General features: G+C 43.7%; 1 protein-coding gene across 1 annotated transcript in view; it reads right to left on the bottom strand.

Moving 5' to 3' along the window:
- Positions 1–24,018, bottom strand: part of LOC147711878 (inactive heparanase-2-like) — a 738,870-nt gene that overhangs the window by 343,637 nt on the left and 371,215 nt on the right. The window contains exon 6 of the mRNA XM_086919554.1: positions 6,992–7,085. Coding sequence (XP_086775680.1) covers positions 6,992–7,085 — 94 coding nt within the window. The remainder of the gene's footprint in view (positions 1–6,991; positions 7,086–24,018) is intronic.

The following is a 24,018-nucleotide window of genomic DNA, read 5'->3' as shown; positions in this document are numbered from 1 at the left end:
CTCTCTCGTCATATCAAGGACAATGACTTTCTTGACAATTTCCAGTCCGGCTACATGCAAAACTGCAGCACTGAAACAGCCCTGCTACAAGTGATTGATGACGCGCTGCTGATACTCAATTCGGGGGAGTCTTGTCTTCTTATTCTCCTTGATCTTTCTGCAGCCTTTGACACTGTCGATCACAACACTCTCCTTAACACTCTTCAGCTGACAATGGGCACGGAGGGCACTGTGCTTAAATGGTTTGCTTCCTTCCTCTCTGATAGATCCCAAATGATCAAAATAGCGAACAGTCTTTCATCCCCTTTGGTGGTAGGTCACGGTGTTCCTCAAGGCTCTATACTTGCACCCACACTGTTCAATCTCTATTTAGAACCATTGGGAAATCTCCTAAGTAAATCCGGGATCCACTATCATCTCTACGCGGACGGCACTCAAATCTACCTTAAGGTGGCCTCCACACACGATCTCTCCATCCTAAGCTCTACTCTCGACTCTATTCAAAACTGGATGTTAACTCATCAACTGATTCTGAATCCCTCGAAAACTGAATTCCACTTCCTCTCCATCTCACTACCTCCTCCCCCGGTTCAATCATGGATGGATCAGATGAATCTACTTAACAATAAACCCATCATTGTCGACAGCGCAAAATCCCTTGGTGCCATACTCGACAAAAAACTCAATCTACTCTCCCACATCAATTCGATGACAAAGTCTGCTCGATACCAACTGGGCTTCTTTGGGGGATTCGTCGCTTCTTCCTGGAGCAGGACCTTAAAACCCTGGTCCAATCGCTGGTTCTCTCCAGACTGGACTTCTGCAACTCTCTTCTTACTGGCCTCCCAAATCCCACCTGTCCCCCCTCAAATCTGTTCTCCATTCAGCAGCTCGTTTCATATATGAGGCCAAAAGAAGCAACCACATTACACCCATTTTATCCACCATCCGTTGGCCTCCCATCGAGGCAAGATCTATCTACAAGACTGCCTGTATCACCCACAAAGCGTTGCACTCTTCCTCTCCTTGCTATCTGGAGAATAAACTGAAACTCTCTGGAGGCTCTAGACCATCACGTAATGCGGAAAATGTATTGCTTGAACCTCCCACTTTCAAGAAGGAAAGATTGAGGGCCCAATCCCTTTCAGGCAACGCAGTGAGAATCTGGAACTCACTTCCACCTCAGCTCCGGACCACCTCTTCTTCCCAGGCCTTCAAAACTGACCTCAAAGCTCTCCTCCTTCAAGGACACTTCCAAATTTAATTCACGCCCTCTCTATTATCTGAAGGAAGTCCCTCCATTATAGGAAATTCTGTTCTACATGACTATAGGAAGTGCCTTCCCAGTGTGTTCTTGTGGTTTGAGTGTCTGCAGTTGTTGCAGTATTATACTTCTACTTGTATTGTGTACTCTTTTGTAACATGCACACGCCACTTTTTCTCTTGTAATGTATCAGTGGCTACCTCTTGTATTTTGTTTGCTTTTGACACATGCCCAATTGCCACCATTGCCTCATGTAACATAACGTTTGTTCTTGTGTTTTGAGTATCTGCTATTAAGTGCAATATTATACCTCTTCTTGTACTTTTATACCTTTTGTATCATACACACATGTCACTTTTTTCCTCTAGTAACGCATTGTTTGCTACCTCTTGTATTTTGTTTGCTCTTGATACTTGCGTAATTGTCACTATTGCCTCATGTAACATGCTCACTTGTGATTTTTTCCTCATGTATCTCTACTGTTCCTATTGTGAAGCGCTCTGACACCTTTGAGTAAAGTCCGTGCTATATAAAAATGCATTAAATAAAAAAATAATAAAGTTTTTTATATTACATCATACAGAAAAGCCTTTTCCATCCCTGCAAAGGTGGAGATGTTCTAGAAGTGGGGGAATACCAAAACAACAGAGCAGTAATATAAACATTTACTACAACACCTCACCTAAAATTACTGTATCAGTGTAGGTCAATAATTTGGTATGAAAGAATGTACTGCCATTATACTTTTTTCCAAATAATACCTTAACACATGAGCGTTTATGCCAGGGTTTGGGAATACCAGGCCTGATTTCCACAGTAATGCCCAATTTACAGGCACTTCCGACCCAGGGATCTCACTAGATTTCAGCTGATGACATTGCTGGAAAGGGGGGGGAGGGGAAACACCTTTATGCATACTCTTGCATCCTGGCCAGGTACCACAGGAATGCAGCACATGCTTGGTCAGTCAGTTTCAGAAAACAGGCTTCTACCTCATTTGACATTAGGGGATGATTGAAAAGGTAGCAGCAGTGGCCCATGCAGGTTAGAGCAGTGGGTTGATGGGGCCAGGATGGGGGGGGGGGGGCATTTTGACAGACGACCACGAGGAAAAATTGAATAAATAAATACAGTTGCCTCGTTGGTGTCTGTCGAAATCCCCCCAACCGGCCCCACCGCTCTTACTTGCATGGGCCGCTGCAGAAAGGTGGAATGCTGCAGGGAAAGCCCTACTCAAAAAATAAACACAAAGTCATAAAGGGGGTGGGAATGTCCAGCGACTACCCTTTGAAACTCAGGAAGGCTGAGTACAACCCCTAGGACATCCTGCTCTGGACATGAGCACCCTGCTCTACTCTCAATGCTCTTTCATCACCAGATCTGGAAGTAATACAGAGAATACCAAAGGAGAGCCATTCTTCACAGTCAAGTGACCCTGGACCCTGACAAAAAGACACATTTAGTTTACGCAGGAAAATGACAACTTTCTAAAAGTCCCATCTTCAGAATTGTAACTTAAATTTTCACTTCACCATGAAAGAGGATTTCAAATTACAATCAATTTATGTAGAAACAGCATTTCTCTACCTGGTCCCAAACTAAAGTTATCACCTATTAAGTGTAATAAGGTAAGCCAGTGTTAGTCTATGGAGAAATAGCCTTACAACGGTAAAAAAATGACTTTAGGTGTTCGTCACTGTCAGAACGTGTAAGACTTGAGTACAAATGTCCTACTTTTTAAATACCATGGACCCTGCCCGATGAGTGTTTAGGGTCCAACTTAAGGGTGGATTATACATATTAAAAAGGAAGGTTTAGGCCTGGCAAAAGTTTTAATAAGCCAGGTTGAAATTATACTACAGGCTGCAATGGCAGGCCTGAGACCCTGAGTATATGCGTCTCTCGGACCACCATGCCAAACACCAGCTTCTTGATGCCTCACAATCAGAATTGAGGCACTACCACGGCATGGAAACCACCCTCACTGATGATCCTCAATGGGAAAAACCTCAGACATCTTCCTTCTAGACTTGGCAGCAGCCTTCAACACCAACTTACATCCTATTCCAATCTGATGATCCCATAAAGCAGGCATCCAGGGACAGGCCCTCGATTGGATCTGCTCCATCCTCACCAGAATAACTCAGACTGTCAACATGCCCCCTACACCTCTAAAGCACAAGATCTACTCTGTGGAGTGGAATACCGCAGGGCTCATCGCTCAGCCTGACCCTCTTCAACAACTAAATGACTCTGCTGACCAACATCATACTAGATCACAACTTTGTCAAGTCTTGCTATTATTTCACACACAACTAATACTGCCCCTCGCAAACAAAACAAGTTCACCACATGCATGACAGAAATGCCCACATGGATGAAATCCAATTGCCTCAAATTGAACTCAGACAAGACCAAAAGTGGTGATCTTTGGGAAAGACGCCTTGCCATAGGACTCCACCTGGTGGCCCTCAGATTTTGGACCCATCATCACGCCTTGCTCATAAGTAAAAAAACTCAGAATCATCATAGACAACTGGACATGACTGCCCAGGTCAGCACTGTGGTCTCGTTCTCCTTGAGCACCCTAAGGTTGTTGAAGAAAATCTTCAAGTGGGTAACAGACAACACCAGGAAATCAATAACCCAAGCCCTCATCACCAGCAGACTAGACTAAGGGAATACATTAATTCAGGAATAACGTCACAGCTCATGAGAAGACTCACCCTCCAATGCCAAGCCCTCATCACAGCACACCATAGGGCACATCCTGGCTCCTGATACACTCTTCAAACTCCTCACCCACAACTATAAAGCACTCCACAACACAGGCCCTGCTTACCTGAGCAGCCATATTAACTTTCACCAAGCTTCCAGGTACCTCTGTTCTGTTGATCCCTCACTAGCACACATCCCATACATGCACAAAAGCAGAGCAGGGGGGTGAACCTTCTCATACTTGGCCCTTTAAGCCTGGCACTACCCCCCACAGCACACCAGAGCCTCTTACTCTCTTCTTAACTCTTTTTTTTAAAATATATATTTTTATTGAGAGTTCATGAAGACAGAATCAACAATTCAAAACACAGTAATTAAAAAAGATCATACGGTACTGGACAACTAAATACAACAACATCATCAAATTTCATCAGTTCAAATCATGATTTTAAAGTGCAGTGTGCATAGGTAAAACCAAACTAGCAGAGTACTATTAAGAAAATGTGATTCAGGTTGGATATTGTTAGAGAACAGACTAGGATTCGAATACCCTCCAGAATTTTTCATATTTCTTTAGAGCCCCTGATCCCAGTGCATATTCCCTGCCCTGGATTCGTAATAATTTTGCCTTCCATGCCTGAAATGTTGGTACTAGCTCTGTTTTCCAGGACTGCAAAATAAGGGATTTAGCTATTAGGGAAGCTATGAAGAGGGGCTCGTCGTGTGGGGTGTGAGTTGAGGAACAACCTAAGACAGGAATTAAGTCATCGAATTTTATAAAGTCTTTGAGCTCGATAGAGAGGTATTTTTCAATTTCCTTCCACAGTGGCTGAATTTTGAGCACTCCCAGACAATATGCTTCCAGGTACCTTTTCCTTTGCACCGAAAGCATTTGTCAGCAATTTGGGGAAAGATATTGTGAAAGAAAGAGGGGGTTATATAGATTAGCCATTTATTATAAAATTGCATACATTTAACATTGGCAGCGCGGAAAATGGTTTTATTAAATTTGTTTATCTTATCCCATAACTGCGGGCTAATTTCAATTTCTTCCCTCTTTTTCCACCTCTCAATGATCTTACTGGAGGATTCCTGTCCATTGTTTTCTTTTAAAACTATGATCCAGCTGCTCAACCTCTTCTGAATTTGAGTATTCAAAGCTGTGGAGACATTTTGTTTTTGAAATAGATTCCCTATATCAAGCGCTCTAAGTTTTGAAATAGGCATAAGAAAAGACCAGTTTAGAATTCTGTGGGAGTGTTGTAACTGTCCATAAATTTCATCCCAAGACTTCCACCTGTTTCCCACAAGGAAGTCTTCGATTTTCACGAAACCATTCTCCTTCCAGAGATTTATTGTATTATTATCCATGCAGCCCTCTTCTCCTAAACTAAAGTTGGTTAAATCCGTTGTATTCCCTATTGTCGGCATACAGTAGAATTTCAGAAACTGAGATTTCTGTTTGAAAACCACTGAAGGGATTTATATCGGACTTTCTTTGGATCTTTCGTGATTCTGACTGGGTCGATGATTTTTGATTCTGACAACATCCTCTTCATAAAAAAATGATCTGCCTCGTGGGTTTCTAAAAAGAAAAACCTAAAACTGTGGTGTGCAAAAGACGCAAAGTAATATTCTCTGATATTCTGGAGAGATAGCCCTCCTTGCTCTGATGAAAGATATAAAGTGCTAAGTGCAAGCCTGGGGGATTTTTTTGCCCAAAGGAAAGAGGAGATCAAAGCGTCTACTGTTTTAAAAAAGGAGACCTGAATAGCACAGGGTGCAGCGCTGAAAAGAAAATCAAAAAGAGGCAGGACCGACATACGTATTAGAGCTGCCCGTCCCATTAGAGACAGGGGCAATAAATTCCAGCGATCTAAAAGTGACCCCACCTTCTTTAACAGAGGTAAATAATTCAGCGAATACAGATCTTCCAAATTGTCCGATATGAATAACCCAGGTATCTCTTTGGGGATGTGTTATCTATCTGCCTAAATTCTGGGATTAAAGTGTCTATAGTGCAATTGGCTAAAATAATTTCCGTTTTGTTAACATTAATCTTGTAGCCCCCTAATCTTTGGAAGTCAGAAATCCTTTTTTAAATTTTCGATTGACTTGCGGGTTTAGAATCTAAAAAAAGGGCAATGTCATCTGCATATAATTTTATATTTGTCATACCAGCTACTGGGGCTGTGTCAGACTTTATGTCCCTGATCGCGATTGCCAACGGTTCAATTAATAGCGCAAATAAAATTGGCGACAGGGGGCATCCTTGACGGGTGCCTCTAGTGACTCGACACGTCCCAATGCTAGTATTATTAATGATAATTTGTGCCCTCCCTTCTTAACTTTGACAAGAAGCTGAAGACCTGGCTTTTTCAAGGAGGTTCTCTAGGGCTTGCCTCAAACACTTGCTACAGAGCATCTGGATACCCATACAAGTGATTAGCATGCTATAAAAACACCAATAAGAGAATATAACATATAGCATAACATAACGTAGCATACCATAACATGTAGTACTACATACTAGGGACTTACAATTAAATTAAATGTATCTAACAGGTGTATGCCATTTCTACCATGTTTTCAAGGGACAGCACAAACAGTTTACCACAGATTTGTGGGAGTAAAGTGTACAGAGTCCTAAAAGCGAACAAAATCGGCTTCAGCAAAGTAAGGCAAAAACCTGATGAGATCTTGGAGAGAGGGCAAGGACCAACAGGCAACTAAATATCTACATTGAGGCTGGTTGCTTTTTTCCAGATGCCGGAATAAATCAGTAAGAATGTCATTGCGGCTGATTTTCTTTTTTTTTTTAAACTAAAAACATGCCTTAAATATGTGTTGCGATTTAAACATTTTTGTCTCAAGGACCCAAATAAATAAATTACTGTTTAAAACAAGCAATTTGGGTAGTCAATGTTTGAATGATTTTTAACATTAACAATTGGGGTTTTCTTACTTTTATTTCAGTAGGTTTTACATTAGAAAGCCTCCTTTACTTACTTTCTGGATCTTTCCAATCTGGTCTGAGAGTGTGTCCAGCAAACGTGTTTTCATGAAATCTGCTACCTTGGCCACGCGGCCATCTATGTAGAAACTGCAAAAAAGGATTAAGATGACATTATCTCAACATAAAAACGTTTATTCATTACAGATTCATATTTTTCCTTTATTCTATGAATGATAGGATACATCTACTAAGAGTCTCTAAAATTATTTACATTCCATATTTGCATTCTCGCTACGTTTCAATGAAAAAGACGAACTTCACCTTCATGACATAATATTTAAAATTACAAACACCAGCAAATTAAAGCCCAGCCAGAAACAGCGTTCCGAGAGTATTACCACCTGCCAGTTTTGTCCGTGTAACATCCCAACTAGCTATGGGTTGCATGCAGTGCTTAATTTGTAAAATAATAAGTGACAGGGCTCTCGTCAGAAGGCCACTCCATCTTTCATCACCCATTGCTCCTACCAGCGCTGCCAATAACAGTACCTTTTTATTACAAGGAACAAGGGAACCCAAAAGTAGCAATAGGTCTGGGACCTTTGGGAGTATAATGTTTCAAAAGACAATGGTCCCAAACATTAGCAACAAAATAACAATCAAAATAGATATAGAGCAAAATTGAAATCTATATTCTAAACTGTCCAGCCGGACACACTTTAATAGTATAAATATTTGTTTTCAACAAGGAGATGAGATAACAATAACCAAGCGGGACGCCGCCTGTGTCCTACTATCACATATAACATACAAATAAGGCAAACAAAAGAAACAGGGCAGTCTGTAAGTAAGGTGTCATTTTCTTCCTTTTCCTATTCACGCTGAATTATTTTTCTTTTTCTTGGCTTGCATGAGTAATTTTGAGATGAGAACTCTTTTGGAATTATTTAGGTTGTTTGAATATGCTCTAATCTTGTTTTAGAGCTAAAAGAAAAATCTATGAAGGTATAACCATTGTGTCTAATATATGTTATTTTGTTCCCCCACCCCCTTTTTTTCATTCCCTTGGGGTTTATTTTAACTGTAAATATGTGATGTATTTGTATGTTGGTTTAAATTGTTGGGCCTTCAATAATTACCTAAGGCATAAAATTACATGTCCTGATGATGATCCCACACCACCAGGGATCGAAACGTCGTCAACACTTTACACATGATAATCTTTTGACATTATATTGAATAGATCACGCAAAGTGTAGTTTATCATTGTCTGTTTAACTCTAAAAGCACTTACAGACTGCCCTGTTTCTTTTGTTTGCCTTATTTGTATGTTATATGTGATAGTAGGACACAGGCGGTGTCCCGCTTGGTTATTGTTATCTCATCTCCTTGTTGAAAACAAATATTTATACTATTAAAGTGTGTCCGGCTGGACAGTTTAGAATATAGATTTCAATTTTGCTCTAAATCTATTTTGATTGTTATTTTGTTGCTAATGTTTGGGACCATTGTCTTTTGAAACAATAACAGTACCAACAGACCTACTAACCACCACACACCTAGCAGTGTGATAATTCAGACTACTCTAGGCCCCCAAAGCTATAAGAATGGCTTGTGCCACAGGTATTAGTCATTTTTAATGTATATTGAATAATAAACAAATGTGCTGATCTCTAATTTATTGCAGTCTGCCACATGCTGGCGCCCTATGTCTAAGAGCTGGTCTTGACAAGTGTTGGCGCTCAGCACCAGAAACCACCAGCTCAAATTAAGCACTGATTGTATGAGCAAATTACTTTTCATAAAACTATTTCTGATGGATGATCTAGATCCCGCAGATTTGTTAGGTGAGCCGTCACTTCAGCAGACTAGATCTGGAAACTTTACCTGTCATAAAATCTTACTGCCATCGGGTAGCACTCCAATTGGTGTAATGCAAAAGGGTGGGGCTTCCGTAACTAGTGTCATGAGGGGCAACTGCGTCTCCTATATCTTACAGATGTTCAATGGCCTGGAGCTAAGTGGGGGGCCACGTTGATGAACCGGGGGCCTCCTATAGGGTTAGGGCCTCTCCTGGGTAGCAGGGGCTCTGTTGCATCCCTGACTCTGCCATGTCACCCTCAAAGATGCGAATAATCTTTTATTATTTTACAGCGCACTATATAAAGCGCCCCTGAAAGTGTGACATCGGTTTCAATCTTTTTCGTGCCAATACCGAGGCAACCTATGGAAACAAACATTTTTAAAGAAATAACAGAAGGCGCCTACAGTTCATCGGGCAGTGCAAGGGGAGTAGGGGGTGGGTGAGAAGTCTGTCTAGAATCTGCTCAATCATTCAGGACCATGTCATGCATTACAAATGACAATACCATAGGTAAAGCGCGTTTTCATGTAATGGATAGGGGTTCATGTGGTGGAACGATAGCACGCAAGAAATCAGACCAAAAACAGGGAACAGCATTATCAAAGAGGGGTGCATCTCTTCTTTCCACATACAAGCAATAGTGCTTAACAATGGATTACACAGAGGACTAAGACGCTGCTTCCCAAACCCTTTGAACAGACACAACTTTCAGCAATGTCTAAGCAGCAGCAATCCCTCTAGATAGATGAACACTAAAGCACTCAGGAGCAACCTTAGGAGCAAAGTCAAAACATTCTTTACCATGGGAGATCCACCTAGAAATAGCATGCTTGCGTACACTACTGCCTAGTATGCTACCACAATCAATTAATAAATTGTTATGCACTCTGAATCAATAAGTCCTAAGAATGTAATGGCTCATTGCCCTTGTGAGGGTCAGATCTAGACAAATGTTTTTTCTCCTTAAAATGATGACGAGGAAGATAAATGAAGATGAAAAAAGCACGTAGCTGATGTGAATATCAGTAGTTTCACTCTTAACACATCGCTATTCTTAGAAAATTGATTAATGGGAGAAGAAGAGGGGAGAGCCTGTAACTCACTAATCGTTTTAGCCAAAGAAATCTCTCTTAAAAAAGCAACATTCCATGCCAAAAATGTTAAAAAGCTCAAAGGTTAGAGCACAAAAGGAGGGCCAGATGTACCTAAATTTTGCACTGGATTTGTGTTACTTTTGTATAGCAAACCCTGTGCAAAGCAACATGATGGTATTTACGTTCAAGATTTGCATTAGTAAGTTAGCCAAAGTAATGCAAAGTAGTTTATGTGTTTCTTTGAACTACTCTGCATCCATGGGGTGTTCCAAGGGTGGGAAATTGGGCTTTCCCATGATAACACCCATGGGTTTTAAAGAAAATTCCTATCTACCAACAATAGTAGACAGGGATTTGTGCCAAAATCTTAGGCCTTCTTGAGGCATGTGTAACACAGGAGAAAATGTAATTCCCCCATACTTTTAAACTTTGCACGCATGCTGCATTGTACTGTAGTGTACACATGAAAAGTATAATTTTTGGATTGCAAGTGTTGCAATGTTCCCTTTACAGTTCAAAACAGATTCTTGACAGAATGCAAACACCTTTGCACTATGGTGTAAAAGTATGTGCAGTGGCATATGACTGCTTAAGGTGCACCGGTGTTGGGATGGAGAAAAAACAGTGCCATATCTTTGTAGATATGGCACTCTCCCTTAGACGCAGCATAGCATAATAACTTTTGTTGCTGTGCCGCGTTGCATCATATGTTGCTAATCTACCCCTCCCCTCCATCGGCAAAGAACATAAGCACAAAATGAAATTCCCATTCCAGTACTACCAACAGAGAGAGGGAGATCTAATGTGCAAACATGTTAAGAACCAACATACTACAAGAAACCTAAACAAGGAACAAAGGTCCACTTAAAAAGACAGGCAGACACTGCCGCTAAACAACCATTCATTATTCCAATGTTAAGACTACTGTATGCTAAAAAATCTGAATAATTAATGTCGTGTACAGTCTAAACCGATGTAAACTCTATAGAACTAGAAATGCACAAATCAACCTTCTACTGGAACACACAACTCTATTTAAAGAACGTCTTGCCCTCACTAAAACGTTCAACGTTTCTTCAGGTTAACTATATAAAGATTGTGGTAGCCTATCAAGTCCCAGGCCGTCAGTCTTAATGTACCCAAGTCATGATGAAATAATTTGCTCCCTCCTTAGTGAGAAGGCCTATCCTTGGCAGACATTGTAACAGAGGTATACAACTGAGTTGCAACAAATCCACATAGTAAGGCCTTATGGCCCAATCTGAAACAATAAGAAGAATATCTGCATTGCAAAGATAGATCAGCCGTGCCCCTCTCAGAATCAGAGTATATGGCTTTAACATATTGGAGAGGAAATGCCTAAGGTAACATGAATACGTCTCCCAGTGAAGCTGCCTTTGGAAACTCACTATGACAAAACTGCTGCATGCTGCACTTTGGGTTTCTGCTCATGATTGAAAGACTTCCAAAGAGGGCTCCACAAAAATGGATGAAATTCCTTATTAAGTTTCCACTCATGAATCCTGCAGGATAGCCTGGTGAGGGAACCCATCCTCATATTTTCCCTCCCTGCCACAATCAGGCTCACATCCTGTGTGGAAAGCAGTTTATTATGTGGGGTGGTTGTAAGACCTCACTGAGTCCACGCAGATTCGACTGAACACTCTTAACTAACTGGGAGATATGGATATTCAAAGGAACAATAAATCACTGCTTTTTCACTCAGACTCAATGAATCATTGTAATGGACTGTTCGCATGGTCAACTTTGCAAATTTTGCAAAACGTATCCAAAGTTGTAAGCTACTACTTCGGCTCCTTTGGGTGACCAACTTCGGCAGAGAGTGAGTCACATGGGGAAAAGAGGGTTGGTTGTTCAGTTACCTTGCAGTCAAAGCAGTCTTCAGTACAGTTCCAGGCTCTATGGGTGAACCGTTGTAGGCTATAATGGAGTAGTCTCGATGTAAGGGATACAGGATGCTGAAGCTGTTGAAGGATGCTGAAGATGCTGATCTGGTGTCAGTGGTGTTCCTGGGCTACTCCTCAGTCCAGGGTCACGATGAAGCAATTTTGACAACAGGGGTCGATGTCTCTTGAAGTCATGTTGAACAGTAGCCAAAAATGAGTTCCCACTGGTCTTCTGGTATATGGTTACAGCCAAACCAGGGGTCTCCTTTAACTGGCGATAACTCCTGTATTGGGTGACTCAGAGCACTGATGAATCTACCAGGTTGCAGACTTTTGAGGATTAGGACTCAGTCTCCTAGCCTGTGCTTTGACGGTAGTCAAGCCTTTTTGGCTACCATCTTGCAGGCTATTTGAGCATTTGTGCCCCTGTAGCTAAAACAGGAAGTCAGCCAAGTTACTCTTGGAGTCTCTTCTTCTGTCTGAGGCTCAAGACAACTTGTCCTCATGCAGGCCACCACAGGTACAGTCCTCTTTTTGATAGCCCAAAGAGCAGCAAGTGCAGTCCATTCTTGGTGCAGTTTTTCTTTGATCCACTTTTCAGTATAGATGTGATCTGAGGTCTGGTTGCCAGGGGTGCCGCTTTTATGCCCAGTGTGGGCCCTCAGGGGAAGGGGCGACTACAATACAATTGACTAACAGGTCTCCTCTTGCCTAGTGATAATGCCTGTGAAGTGTGGCATCTAGCTAGCACAGAATGCATCAATCTGCTCTCTCTCCCACATGGCAGACCCATTCTCTTGGCACGTGGAGCTCCCTCACCCACCCCAGAGGTGTGGCTACCTGAAGGCTACATACCCAGGGAAAAATCCGTTTGAAAACTGCTTTCCCCTCCCTGTCCTTGACACCAAACTTACAGCAAGAACAAAGGAGGAACCCCTCTTGTGTGTTCACTATTTGCTCTTCAAAGGAGGCTTCCCCTTTCAAGCTCGCCTTTTAAGCTCAAATTGTATTTGGCCCTTCTGCCAGGGATCGGCCATTCCCCTTCCAATGATAGGCCCTTTGTGTTCATTCCTGAAAGTCGTTTACACCTCCCCCCAGGAGGGCAGAAGGCTGTCTTGCAGAAGGCAGTCTTGGGGCCAGTAACCATAAACATTCACTGGAAAACTTTGGGTAACAAAGTGGCTACTTACTAAGTCACCATTTGTGCAAAATCAGGTTCAATTCAGTAATTTTTGGGATACTTTGAAGTATCATATTTAGTAGTCATATTTAGTAGTCCAATTCAAGAGTTAGCACTGCTGAATGGTCATCATGCAATTCTGTACACGCTAATAGGGCTAATAGCCTTTCTACAGTAGAAACGACAATGTGGGTTGTTTATTAGGCCTGGGTGGTGAACTCTGCTCCTTTTGTGGAGTTTGCAGAGTTTTTCGCACTTTGCACCCCGCAGAACTCATGGAGTTTCGAAAAAACTTGGCTCCCTGCAGCGGAGTTTTTTACTTGCTCGCGCTTGTCAATGGTAAGTTGCGAGTGAGGAAAATCCAAAGCAAGACAGCTTCACAGAGAGATTTCTCAACGCGGACAGTCGAGGATGGTTACTACCGCTCGTGTTGAGAAAACTTCCGCCATGTTGAGGATGCTGCCACTTGAGTACCACTTCTACCCGAGCAGCAGAAAGAAGCAGTGCCCTCTTGCACTGTGCATGATGTCGTTCGCACTAATTTTACAGTGCGCGACAAACACCCAGCACAGAAAATAAATGCAAACAGCGCAAGGTAACGCACTCCGCCACTAGCTCAACTCTGCATAGTGTTGGCACAGTTTTTTTGTTCGTTCGTGGAGCTCCAAGCTCTGCAAACTCGCTGAGGCCCAGTTTTTACTGTCACGACATGAAAACGCACATGTCCCACCCTTTAAATGAAAGCACCTTGCTTTAGGGTTTGCTTTGGCGTGACATATATATTAAAAGAAAAGTTTGGGCTTGGCCATTAGTTTAGAACTGCTCTATCAGTCTTCAATGGCAGACTGGGAGATAGGGTCTACTTTGTCACACTTGTGGTGGCACAATAAGTTATTCAGTCACTTAACTTACAGCCTTACAGGCCATGGGTAACCATGGTACCATATACTAGGGACTAATAGGTAAGTTAACATATGCCAAATGGGTATTAGCTAATTAAACATACACTTTTAAGGGTGAAAGTCAAGTCAAGTCAAGTCAAATAATTTATATAGCGCGCTACATACCCAGAGGGTCTCAAGGCGCTTGAAGAGGGGTGGGGAATTATTTGTCGAAAATCCAAGTTTTAAGTTGCTTTCTGAATGCTAGGTGGTTCTGAGTGAGGCGAAGGTGAGTGGGAAGTGAGTTCCAGGTCCTAGCTGCCAGGTAGGAGAAGGATCTTCCTCCCATGGTTGTTTTGTTGATGCGAGGTACAGTGGCAAGGGCTTGGTTGGAGGAGCGTAGTTGGCGGGAGGGGGTGTAGAAGGAAAGTCGAGTGTTGAGGCATTCGGGACCAAGTTCGTAAAGTGCTTTGTGTGCGTGGGTCAGGAGGCGGAATGTTATCCTCTTATTGACGGGGAGCCAGTGGAGGTCTTTCAGGTGGCTAGAAATGTGGTCTTTACGCGGGATGTCTAGTATGAGTCTGGCTGATGCGTTCTGGATGCGTTGGAGTTTTTTCTGAAGTTTTGCGGTGGTACCGGCGTATAGGGTGTTACCGTAGTCCAGGCGGCTCGTGACCAGTGCTTGGGTGACCGTTTTTCTAGTTTCGGTGGGGATCCAGCGAAATGTTTTTTTGAGCATGCGAAGAATGTTGAAGCAGGACGATGAAACGGCGTTGACATGTCTGTTCATCGAGAGTGAGGGGTCCAGGATGACGCCCAGGTTCCGTGCGTGGTCCGTCGGGATGGGTGCCTTTCCAAGGGCCTCAGGCCACCAAGAGTTATCCCAGGCGGAGGGGGAGGTACCTAAGATAAGGACTTCTGTTTTGTCTGAGTTCAGTTTCAGACGGCTGTGCTTCATCCACTCGGCAACTTCTTTCATTCCTTCATGTAGGTTTGTTTTGACGGTGTTTGGGTCTTTGGTGAGGGAGAGGATCAGCTGTGTGTCATCAGCGTAGGAGATGATGTTGAGGTTGTGTTGGCGTGCGATGGTCGCGAGGGGGCTCATGTATACGTTGAAGAGGGTGGGGCTGAGTGAAGATCCTTGTGGTACGCCGCAGGTGACTTCAGTGGCCTCTGACTTGAATGGTGGAAGGCAGACTCTCTGAGTTCTTCCGGTAAGGAACGAGGTGATCCATTCCAGTGCTTTTCCTTGGATTCCGATGTTTCTGAGGCGTTGTAGGAGGGTGCTATGACAGACTGTGTCGAAGGCTGCGAAGAGGGCAAGGAGGATGAGGGCGACTGTGTCTCCATTGTCCAGTAAAGTTCGAATGTCGTCTGTTGCTGCGATGAGGGCGGTCTCAGTGCTGTGTTTGGCTCGGAAGCCGGACTGTGAGGAGTCGAGGGATTTGTTGGTTTCGAGGAAGGCGGCGAGCTGGATGTTGACAGCTTTCTCAATGACTTTGGCCGGGAATGGTAGGAGAGAGATGGGGCGGTAGTTTTTGAGATCGGTGGGGTCAGCTGTGGGTTTTTTCAGAAGGGCGCTGAGTTTGGCGTGTTTCCAGCTTTCTGGGAAGGTGGCGGAGTTGAGGGAGCAGTTGATGATGTCCCGGAGGTGTGGTGCTATGATGGAGTCTGCTTTGTTGAAGATATGGTGAGGGCATGGGTCTGTAGGGGATCCAGAGTGAATGGAGTTCATCAGGCGGATGGTGTCCTCGGTGGAGATAGGGTTCCAGTCGTTGAGGATGTTCGAGGGGGGTGAGGGTACGGCAGAAGGTTGGGAGGGTTGGTCTCCGGGTAGGTTGTCGAAGCTGTTGTGGATGTCTGCGATTTTGTCGTGGAAGAACGAGGCTAGGGAGTCGCAAAGGGTTTGAGAGGGAGTGATGTCGTTTGAGTTGGCTGAGGGGTTGGTAAATTCTTTGATGATGTTGAATAATTCCTTGCTGTTGTGGGCGTTGTTGTCTAGTCGGTCTTTAAGTGCAGCTTTCTTGGCAGACCGGATCAGTTGGTGGTGTGTGCGGGTGGCGTTTTTGAAGGCGTCCTTGGTGCTGGTGTTTGGGTCTTTTTTCCAAGCCTTCTCGAGGGAGCGACAGAGTTTCTTGGATTTCTTAAGATCATCGTTGAACCAGGGAGCGTTTTTGCTGCCTAGTTTGTTTTGACGTTTTGTCAAAGGTGCTAGGTTGTCGGCGCTTTTGGTTAGCCATTGAGTGAAGTTAATGGTTGCTTGGTTGGGGTTCGAAGAGTGGGTAGGGGGGTTTTGGAGAAGCGATGAGGAGATCTGGTTGATGGTAATTTTGTTCCAGTTTCTTCGCAGAGTAGGTTGAGGATGGTTGGTGGTTGTGTCTTTTTGTAGACAAAGTGAACGCAGCTGTGGTCCGTCCAATGGAGAACCGTGGTGTGGCTGAAGGATATATGTTTGCTGGAGGTGAAGATAGGGTTGAGTGTGTGACCAGCGTAGTGAGTGGGGGTGTTAACAAGTTGTTTGAGTCCAAGGTTGGCGAGATTGTCCAGTAGGGTGGTGGCGTTGCTGTCATTGCTCTTTTCCAGATGAAAATTGAGGTCTCCCAGTAGAATGTAGTCCTCGGAGGGGAGGGCGTGTGGGGTGATAAAGTCAGTGATGTCATCACTGAATTGTGCACGGGGTCCAGGCGGCCTGTATAGGAGGGTGCCTCTGACTGTGGTCTTGGGGTCGGTGTGGATCTGGAAGTGAAGGTGTTCGGCGCTAGCGAGGTTGACGTCTGAGCTGGTTGAGATGCGGATGGAATTCTTATGGACGATGGCGATGCCTCCTCCTGTTTGCTTTGTGCGGTCCTTACGGATGATCTTGTATCCTTCCGGGATGGCAATGGCGATGTCTGGGGCTGAGGAGGCGTTCATCCATGTTTCTGTTAGGAAGGCGACGTCCGGAGAGATGGTGTCTAGTAGATTCCAAAGGTCTATGGCGTGTCTGTGGACCGAGCGGGTGTTGAGCAGGATGCATTTAAGGTGGTTGGTGTCTGATCTCGGTTTGGTGTTCGTGGATGTGGAGTTGCTCTTGGTGCTGTCATACTTGCAGGAGTTGCATGTGAAGGGTCCATGGGTGTGTCCGGGAGCGGCTTGGGCGCAGTTGGGGAGGCGGCCGGGATTTAGGGCTAAGAGGGTGGAGGCGTCGTATGTAATGCGGGAGGGGTGGGTGATGCGGGGACCAGGGGGTCTGGCGTTGGCGCGGTCCAGGCGCGGACGGGCGTAGACGGGCTTACCTTTGGCGCACCTTCGGCGCGACCGCTGCACGTAACCGCTGCGCGCAAATGCATCTGTCATATGTGGATAGTGGGAGGGGAGGGGCGAGGGAGGGTCAGCTGGGAAGGCGGGAGCGGGGCGGAGACTCAGGCAGGGCGACAACAATAATATCAACAACAAAATGGCCGGCGGGACGGAGCAAGCAGGCAAAGTAATGCAAAGTGTGCAAAAGACACGAAATAAAATGTCAGTCAAGGCAACACAGCGATGGCACAATAATCTCAGCAGCTACTTAGCAGGCAAGGTGGTTCAGCGCTGTAAGGCACATTAATAACAAAGATAACGATATTGCAATGTGAGTAGCCTAGATGAATAATATCGATGTTTTCAATTAAAGCGGTCGTGCAGTGAGAGATGATTAAATAAATAGCAGCGATGTATGCAGTACAAGCGGTCCTGCAATGCGGGATAATTAAATTGCTAGCAGCGGTGTAAACGAATAAAGCGCTCCTACAATGCGAGATGATTAAGTAAATGAATAGGCCTGGTCAGCAATGCATGGCTCAGGGCATCACAGATACAAAAACAACAGTTGATGGATAGAATGCAGAAAAATGTCATATATTCACCCCAGTACAGAGATCTGGGACTAAATCCATTGCTTTTTTGCTCACCATGACATTCCAGTTTGAACCCAGCCATATGCAAATCAGTCTTGACCCTTTTCCCCATGGGAGCAGTCCAGCCCGAACTGCCAAGCCAGGTCCTCCCTGGACTTTAAACAAGCATCCTAGGACCTGTTTCGGGCTTTCAGGCCTCATCAGCCAGGATAGCTTGATTCCAGTGGCATGGAGAGCACGGGACTCATGTCTGAGCATACCCGTCCCACTCGGGGGGACAAATGAAAAAATAACAGTTGATGGACAGTATGCAGAACAATGTCATACATTCACCCCAGTAGAGAGATCTGGGCCTAAATCCATCATTTTTTTGCTCACCATGCCATTCCAGTTTGAACCAAGCCATATGCAAATCAGTCTTGACCCTGTTCCCCAAGGGAACAGTGCAGCCCGAACTGCCAAGCCAGGTCCTCCCTGGATTGGAAACAACCATCCTAGGACCGGTTTCGGGCTTTCAGCCCATATCAGTCAGGATAACTTGATTCCAGTGGCATGGAGAGCACAGGACCCACGTCTGAGCATACCCGTCCCACTCGGGTGACAAATGCAAAAAGAACAATTGATGGATAGAATGCAGAACGTCATAAATTCACCCAGTAGAGAGATCTAGCCCCAAATCCATCATTTTGTTGCTCACCATGCCATTCCAGCTAAGTGCAAATCAGTCTTGACCCGGCACCCAAGGGGAACAGTTCAGCCCGAACTGCCAGGCCAGATCCTCCCTGGACTGAAAACAAGCATCCTAGGACCAGTTTTGAGCTTTCAGCCCTCATCAGCCAGGATAGCTTGATTCCAGTGGCATGGAGAGCACGGGACTCATGTCTGAGCATACTCGTCCCACTCGGGGTGACAAGTGAAAAAACGACAGTTGATGGACAGAATGCAGAACAATGTCATACATTCACCCCAGTACAGAGATCTGGCCCTAAATCCATCGTTTTTTGCTCACTATGCCATTCCAGTTTGAACCCAGTTTGAACCCAGCCATATGCAAATCAATCTTGACCCTGTGCCCCATGGGAACAGTTCAACCCGAACTGCCAAGCCAGGTCCTCCCTGGACTGGAAACTAGCATCCTAGGACCGATTTTGGGCTTTCAGCCCATATCAGCCAGGATAGCTTGATTCCAGTGGCATGGAGAGCACAGGACTCACGTCTGAGTATATCCATCCCACTTGGGGTGACAAATGCAAAAACAACAGTTCAGGACAGAATGCAGAACAATGTCATACATTCACCCCAGTACAGAGATCTGGGCCTGAATCCATTGTTTATTTTGCTCACCATGCCATTCCAGTTTGAACCTAGCCATATGCAAAGTCTTGTGTGTCTTGCTTTTCGCCCTATGTGGGAAGGGTATGCCCAGACGTGGGTCCCATGCTCACTACGCCACTGGAGTCAGGCTATCCTGGCTGATGATGGCTGATAGCCAGAAACCGGTCCTAGGATGCTTGATTCCGGTCCAGGGAAGACATGGCTTGGCAGTTCGGGCTGGACTGCTCCCATGAGACACAGGTTCAAGACTGATTTGCGTATGGCCATGTCTGAACTGGGGTGGCGTGGTGAGCAAAATAATTATGGATTAAACCCAGATCCATGAATGACTGGGGGTGAATGTTTTGCCAATATGCAACATTCCGTCCATCATCTTGTGTGTTTTGCTGTTCGCCCTATGTGGGAAGGGTATGCCCAGACGTGGGTCCCGTGCTCACTAGATCACTGGAGTCAAGCTATCCTTGCTGATGACGGCTGATAGCCAGAAACCGGTCCTAGGATGCTTGATTCCGGTCCAGGAAAGACATGCCTTGCCAGTTCGGGCTGGACTGTTCCCATGAGGCACAGGGTCAAGACTGATTTGTACATGGCCATGTCTGAACTGGGTGGTGTGGTGAGCAAAATAACAATGGATTAAACCCAGATGCATGACTGGGGCTGAACTCAATCAGACACGCTAAAGGTCGTCAAACATCTTTAGCTCACAGATGTGGGATTTTCTTTCAGGGCACTCGCCGGGGGGTAAAATATGGTAAAACTAGACCTTAGCGTAACCTAATCACTTGTATAGTCCCCGTCACTACCTCCACTTGCAAAACGGAGGGAGCTAAACTCCCAATTTCTCATAATCTTTGTATCCTCAGGCGACTGCCGTATGCGCATTACCTCTAACTCCTTCGTGTCAGCACTTCCGGGTAGCCGTAAGTGCTCCATTTGACGACCTTTAGCACGTCTGATTGAGTTGCATCAATGTATTGATCTGACATGTCTTCAATGATTGATCTACGCCTTTGATGTGTACAGCTTCAACTACTGACGTGGGCAATTAGTTACCCACTGACCATGATAAACCAGTGTACCCCTGGGTCCTTTTCGTCCTGAAGAAGACCCCATTGTAAGGTGTGATTTGCACCTGCTTTTGTAGTCTTGGGGTTGAAATGTCGACAGCTACTATCCTACACTAGCTGACGCCACCAGTATATTGAGTATTAATTAACAGCGTCAGATGCATGGTGTTTTACTGAATGTTCGGATATTAGTTATCCTAGCCATTGGCTCAGAAATCTGAAGCCAGTTTTATTTTTGAACTGCAATTTGTGAATATATTATAATTGCACCTTGACCCACTTTACACACTCTTTCCCTTACACTAATACTCCATTTCCACCTTATCCCCCCTTCTACCCTGGGGCACTGTGATGACATTGCTATTATTGCTTCCAATGTATTTTGAAAGAAAAGCCCATTGTGATTAAATAACAGTGCGCCTTATCTATTGTATTGTGTTTTTGATTCAGTGGAAGTAATAATTGTATGTATAATTATCAGTTGTTCACTGGGACCCTTCTTATTACACCAAATACATGACATGACTGTACAAGAAAAGAACTAATTTCCAGGAAGTGCCTGCAGCATTCCAAACACATGACACACTTACAGGTAGATTCATTAAGCCGAAATCGGCTCACAAAGGGCCAGATTCTGAGAATCTAGCCCTTTGCGAGCACTATTTTTGCATTTGGGATTCATCATCCCAAATGCAAAAATCGCAATTCTAGAAATCGCAAAATTCCGATGAATTGCATTTAAGGAATCTCAATTCCTTAAATGCAATTCATGAACCATTTTAAAATTGCGAATTCGCAATCTGGGGCCGCTATTTACAGCGAAGTCTAACTACGTGGTAAATAGCAAAAACTTAGAAAAATGCACTTTAGTGCATTTTTCTAAGTTATATGTTACACACACACATGTCCTTGTCCTTTGGACATGTATGTGCGCAACACCAGTGTACATTACCATTTCAGGGGTGCTACAGGGTGTACTTTGGACACCCTGGCACCCTTGAAATTGCTTCCTTATTTGCGATTCGCTAATTGCAAATCGCAAATAAGTAATGACTCCCCATTCATTCCTAGGCCCATAGGAATAAATGGAAAGCCATTCCTTATTTGCGATTACCAATTAGCAATTAGCGAATCGCAAATAAGGAAGCAGTAGAAATCGCATAAAATATTGGGATTTCTACATGCATCCCGTTTTGCGAGTCTTTAATAGCGATTCCTTAAAATTCGCTAATAAGGACTCGTTAAACGTTACTTTGATGAATCTGAGGGCTAGTTTGCTCAACCATTAGCAGTGCTTTGAAAATGTATTGTGTAATTATTAAGCTGGACAGAGTGCTAAGGGTTCCATTAGCATAGCAGAGGCTAAATGTCCCTCATCACTAGATTAAACGTCAGAGTCCACCTAGGTAGGACTGTATCCCAAACCCAAGTAGCCTGTGAACGTGCCCACGTCACAGGTCAGTGCTTCCCTCATTACTAGGCCTTGAGTCAGACAGGCTCCAAAGCGGCTGCACCTGGAATTAAAGTCACAATTGATGAACACAAACCAAGCATCCTATGACAGAGAGTTCCATGATCCAAAAACGTGAGGGCCAAGAGTTTAAAAACTATTATTATTATTAATATTGTTTTGCGACGGACTGAGTTTGTGTAACCAAGACCTTTTATCCGGCCACCTGTGCATTTTACGTAACAGCATGGACGCTCGCAGTTGATATTTGAGGGTGCGATGCATCACGCTGGCCCTCCTAGTGTCTGGTTCAGTCAAGGGATGCAGCGACCCATCCTCTCCCTGGAGCAGGGGAGGGGCGGTGAGGCTGGCTCTTACTGCAGCCTAAACTGTCCCTGCTTGTGTGTCAGCACATGTTAAACTGTACATGTCTGCGCCGAACAGAAACAGGGATATTCAGTCCTACAGACAAAACAGCATTGTCACACAAAAAAATAAGCAACTGATAATGCCACCCTTACTGCCCTTTCAGTAAGAGCATGGCAACTGGTGCTCATGTAAAGTGCTCAATACCTTCGGGTAGAATTTGCGCTATATAAATCTGCAAAAATATATATATATTTGCAATGCTATAGGTGTCATATTTAAATGCAAGACCTATTGCGTTGCAAACAAACGGCCACCATTGTCAGGGCTGCTTTGAAATGCCGAATGTAAGTGATGAAGCGAGTTTCAGAAATGAATTTTGTTTTTGACTCGCGAAGTTAAACTTCCATAATTATTAATCATATTAATGAGTTTATGCATGATTATGTACTAATCAATCTAGAGTAAAATGCATTCAAGACATGAGGGTCTAACATTATGTGTGCTCTTTGTTGCATTTGCAAGTACGTTGAAAAATAATGAACTAACTTTGTCTATTTGTTTTGTCAATATTAATTGCGGCTGTTTAATTAATGGCATGTGCTTATTTAAATGTGCTTTTGTCTATGTTGTGTCTTATATGTGGCAAAGGCTCGTGGAGAATCCTGGAGGCCTATAAGAAGAAGGTTTTTATAAAAGCTGCTTTCATGTGCTTAAAGCTAGATAACATAAATTAATGGGTTAATATTTAGCAAGGGGGTGTGTAACAGAATATTCTTCATTACTTGAATTAATTAATGTTTTGTGTTTCTTTGCATACTAGTTTTCGAGAAAGAGGCCTGAGGCCTAGCTTTTAAAAGGGTGTTTGGAACCCTGTCATGATGAGCCGAGCACAGCTAAGAGTGTAAAAGGTTTTGCCACAATGATATCCGTGAGGAAACAAATAAATGGAACTGTGCAAGATGTGCTCTGAGTTGAATAACCTCGAGGACAGGAAGCGGCAGAAGAGCCAAGCTGAGGAAGGAGCAAACTGTTATTTAATAAGATGTTGCAAAATCCTCAGAAGCTAATGTCGTCTGTGGACAAAGGACAAAGACGTTTTTGAAAGGCACAACTTTGGATTGAAAAGGTTATGATCTCACATGAACTGACAGTTGTTAGCCAATGGAATTGCTGAATGACGGAGAAAAAGTATTCTTTTAGTGTAGATTAGTAAGTTTTAGCTAGAGAAAAGGTATAAAACATGACCCCTTGGGAGGAGGGCTGGTTGCTCGTTCCTGAATCCTGAAGGGCGTGAAGTGCTGTCGGACTTTTGACTCACGTAAGGATAACAGAACTAATGACTTTACCTTTTAGGTTTAATTAAGTTTAGTCAGGAAAATACATTTTAGGGAATGAGATCTTTTCTACATTAATTCTCTGCAAGCTGATCTGTTTTGAAATGACAGTCTATTGTGCCTTTACTTTAATTAAAATATGCTTTCAAATTGCTAATAAAAGATTGCTAATTCCAAGAATGCTCTTTGATTGAAAATAAAATTAATAAAATAGATTTTGAAAATGACAAGCTGGTCTTGTTTATTCTTAGTCTAGTTACCATTAGTTGATCCATTTACCTAAGTGGCCTAATTAAATGTTTCCGTACTATTTACACGATTATGATGATGACAAACTGCAGTTGTATATAATTTGTAAATAATTTGTGAATAATTCCGATTAATTTGGTCACATGATTCAGTTGCCCAATATTTGTCTTGGTTACTTATGGGCCTTGTGAAGAGTTTATGATTAATGGTGAGTATCATGGTGTAGGGTTGTGTTGTTGAGACAGATTTTCTATAGGGGCTCTGGATCATAAGCAAAGCATGGCGCACCTAACGAAGGAAAAACTCAATAATCAAATAGTATACGTACCGTGTAACAACCAAGTAAAGGGGCCAGTATCCATGGGAGGATACAAATGATGACATGGCAGTACCAAGGAGGGACTAACAAGCCTATTTAGGTATCAGATGACAGCATTTATGAAGAACAAAGACACCAGCCAATGAGAAATATGGG

The sequence above is a fragment of the Lissotriton vulgaris genome, chromosome 5, assembly GCF_964263255.1.
Source record: "Lissotriton vulgaris chromosome 5, aLisVul1.2, whole genome shotgun sequence".
In the NCBI taxonomy this organism is placed as follows: domain Eukaryota; kingdom Metazoa; phylum Chordata; class Amphibia; order Caudata; family Salamandridae; genus Lissotriton; species Lissotriton vulgaris.
The sequence above is the reverse complement of the archived record's forward strand: the minus strand, read 5'-3'. Positions and strand labels throughout refer to the sequence as shown.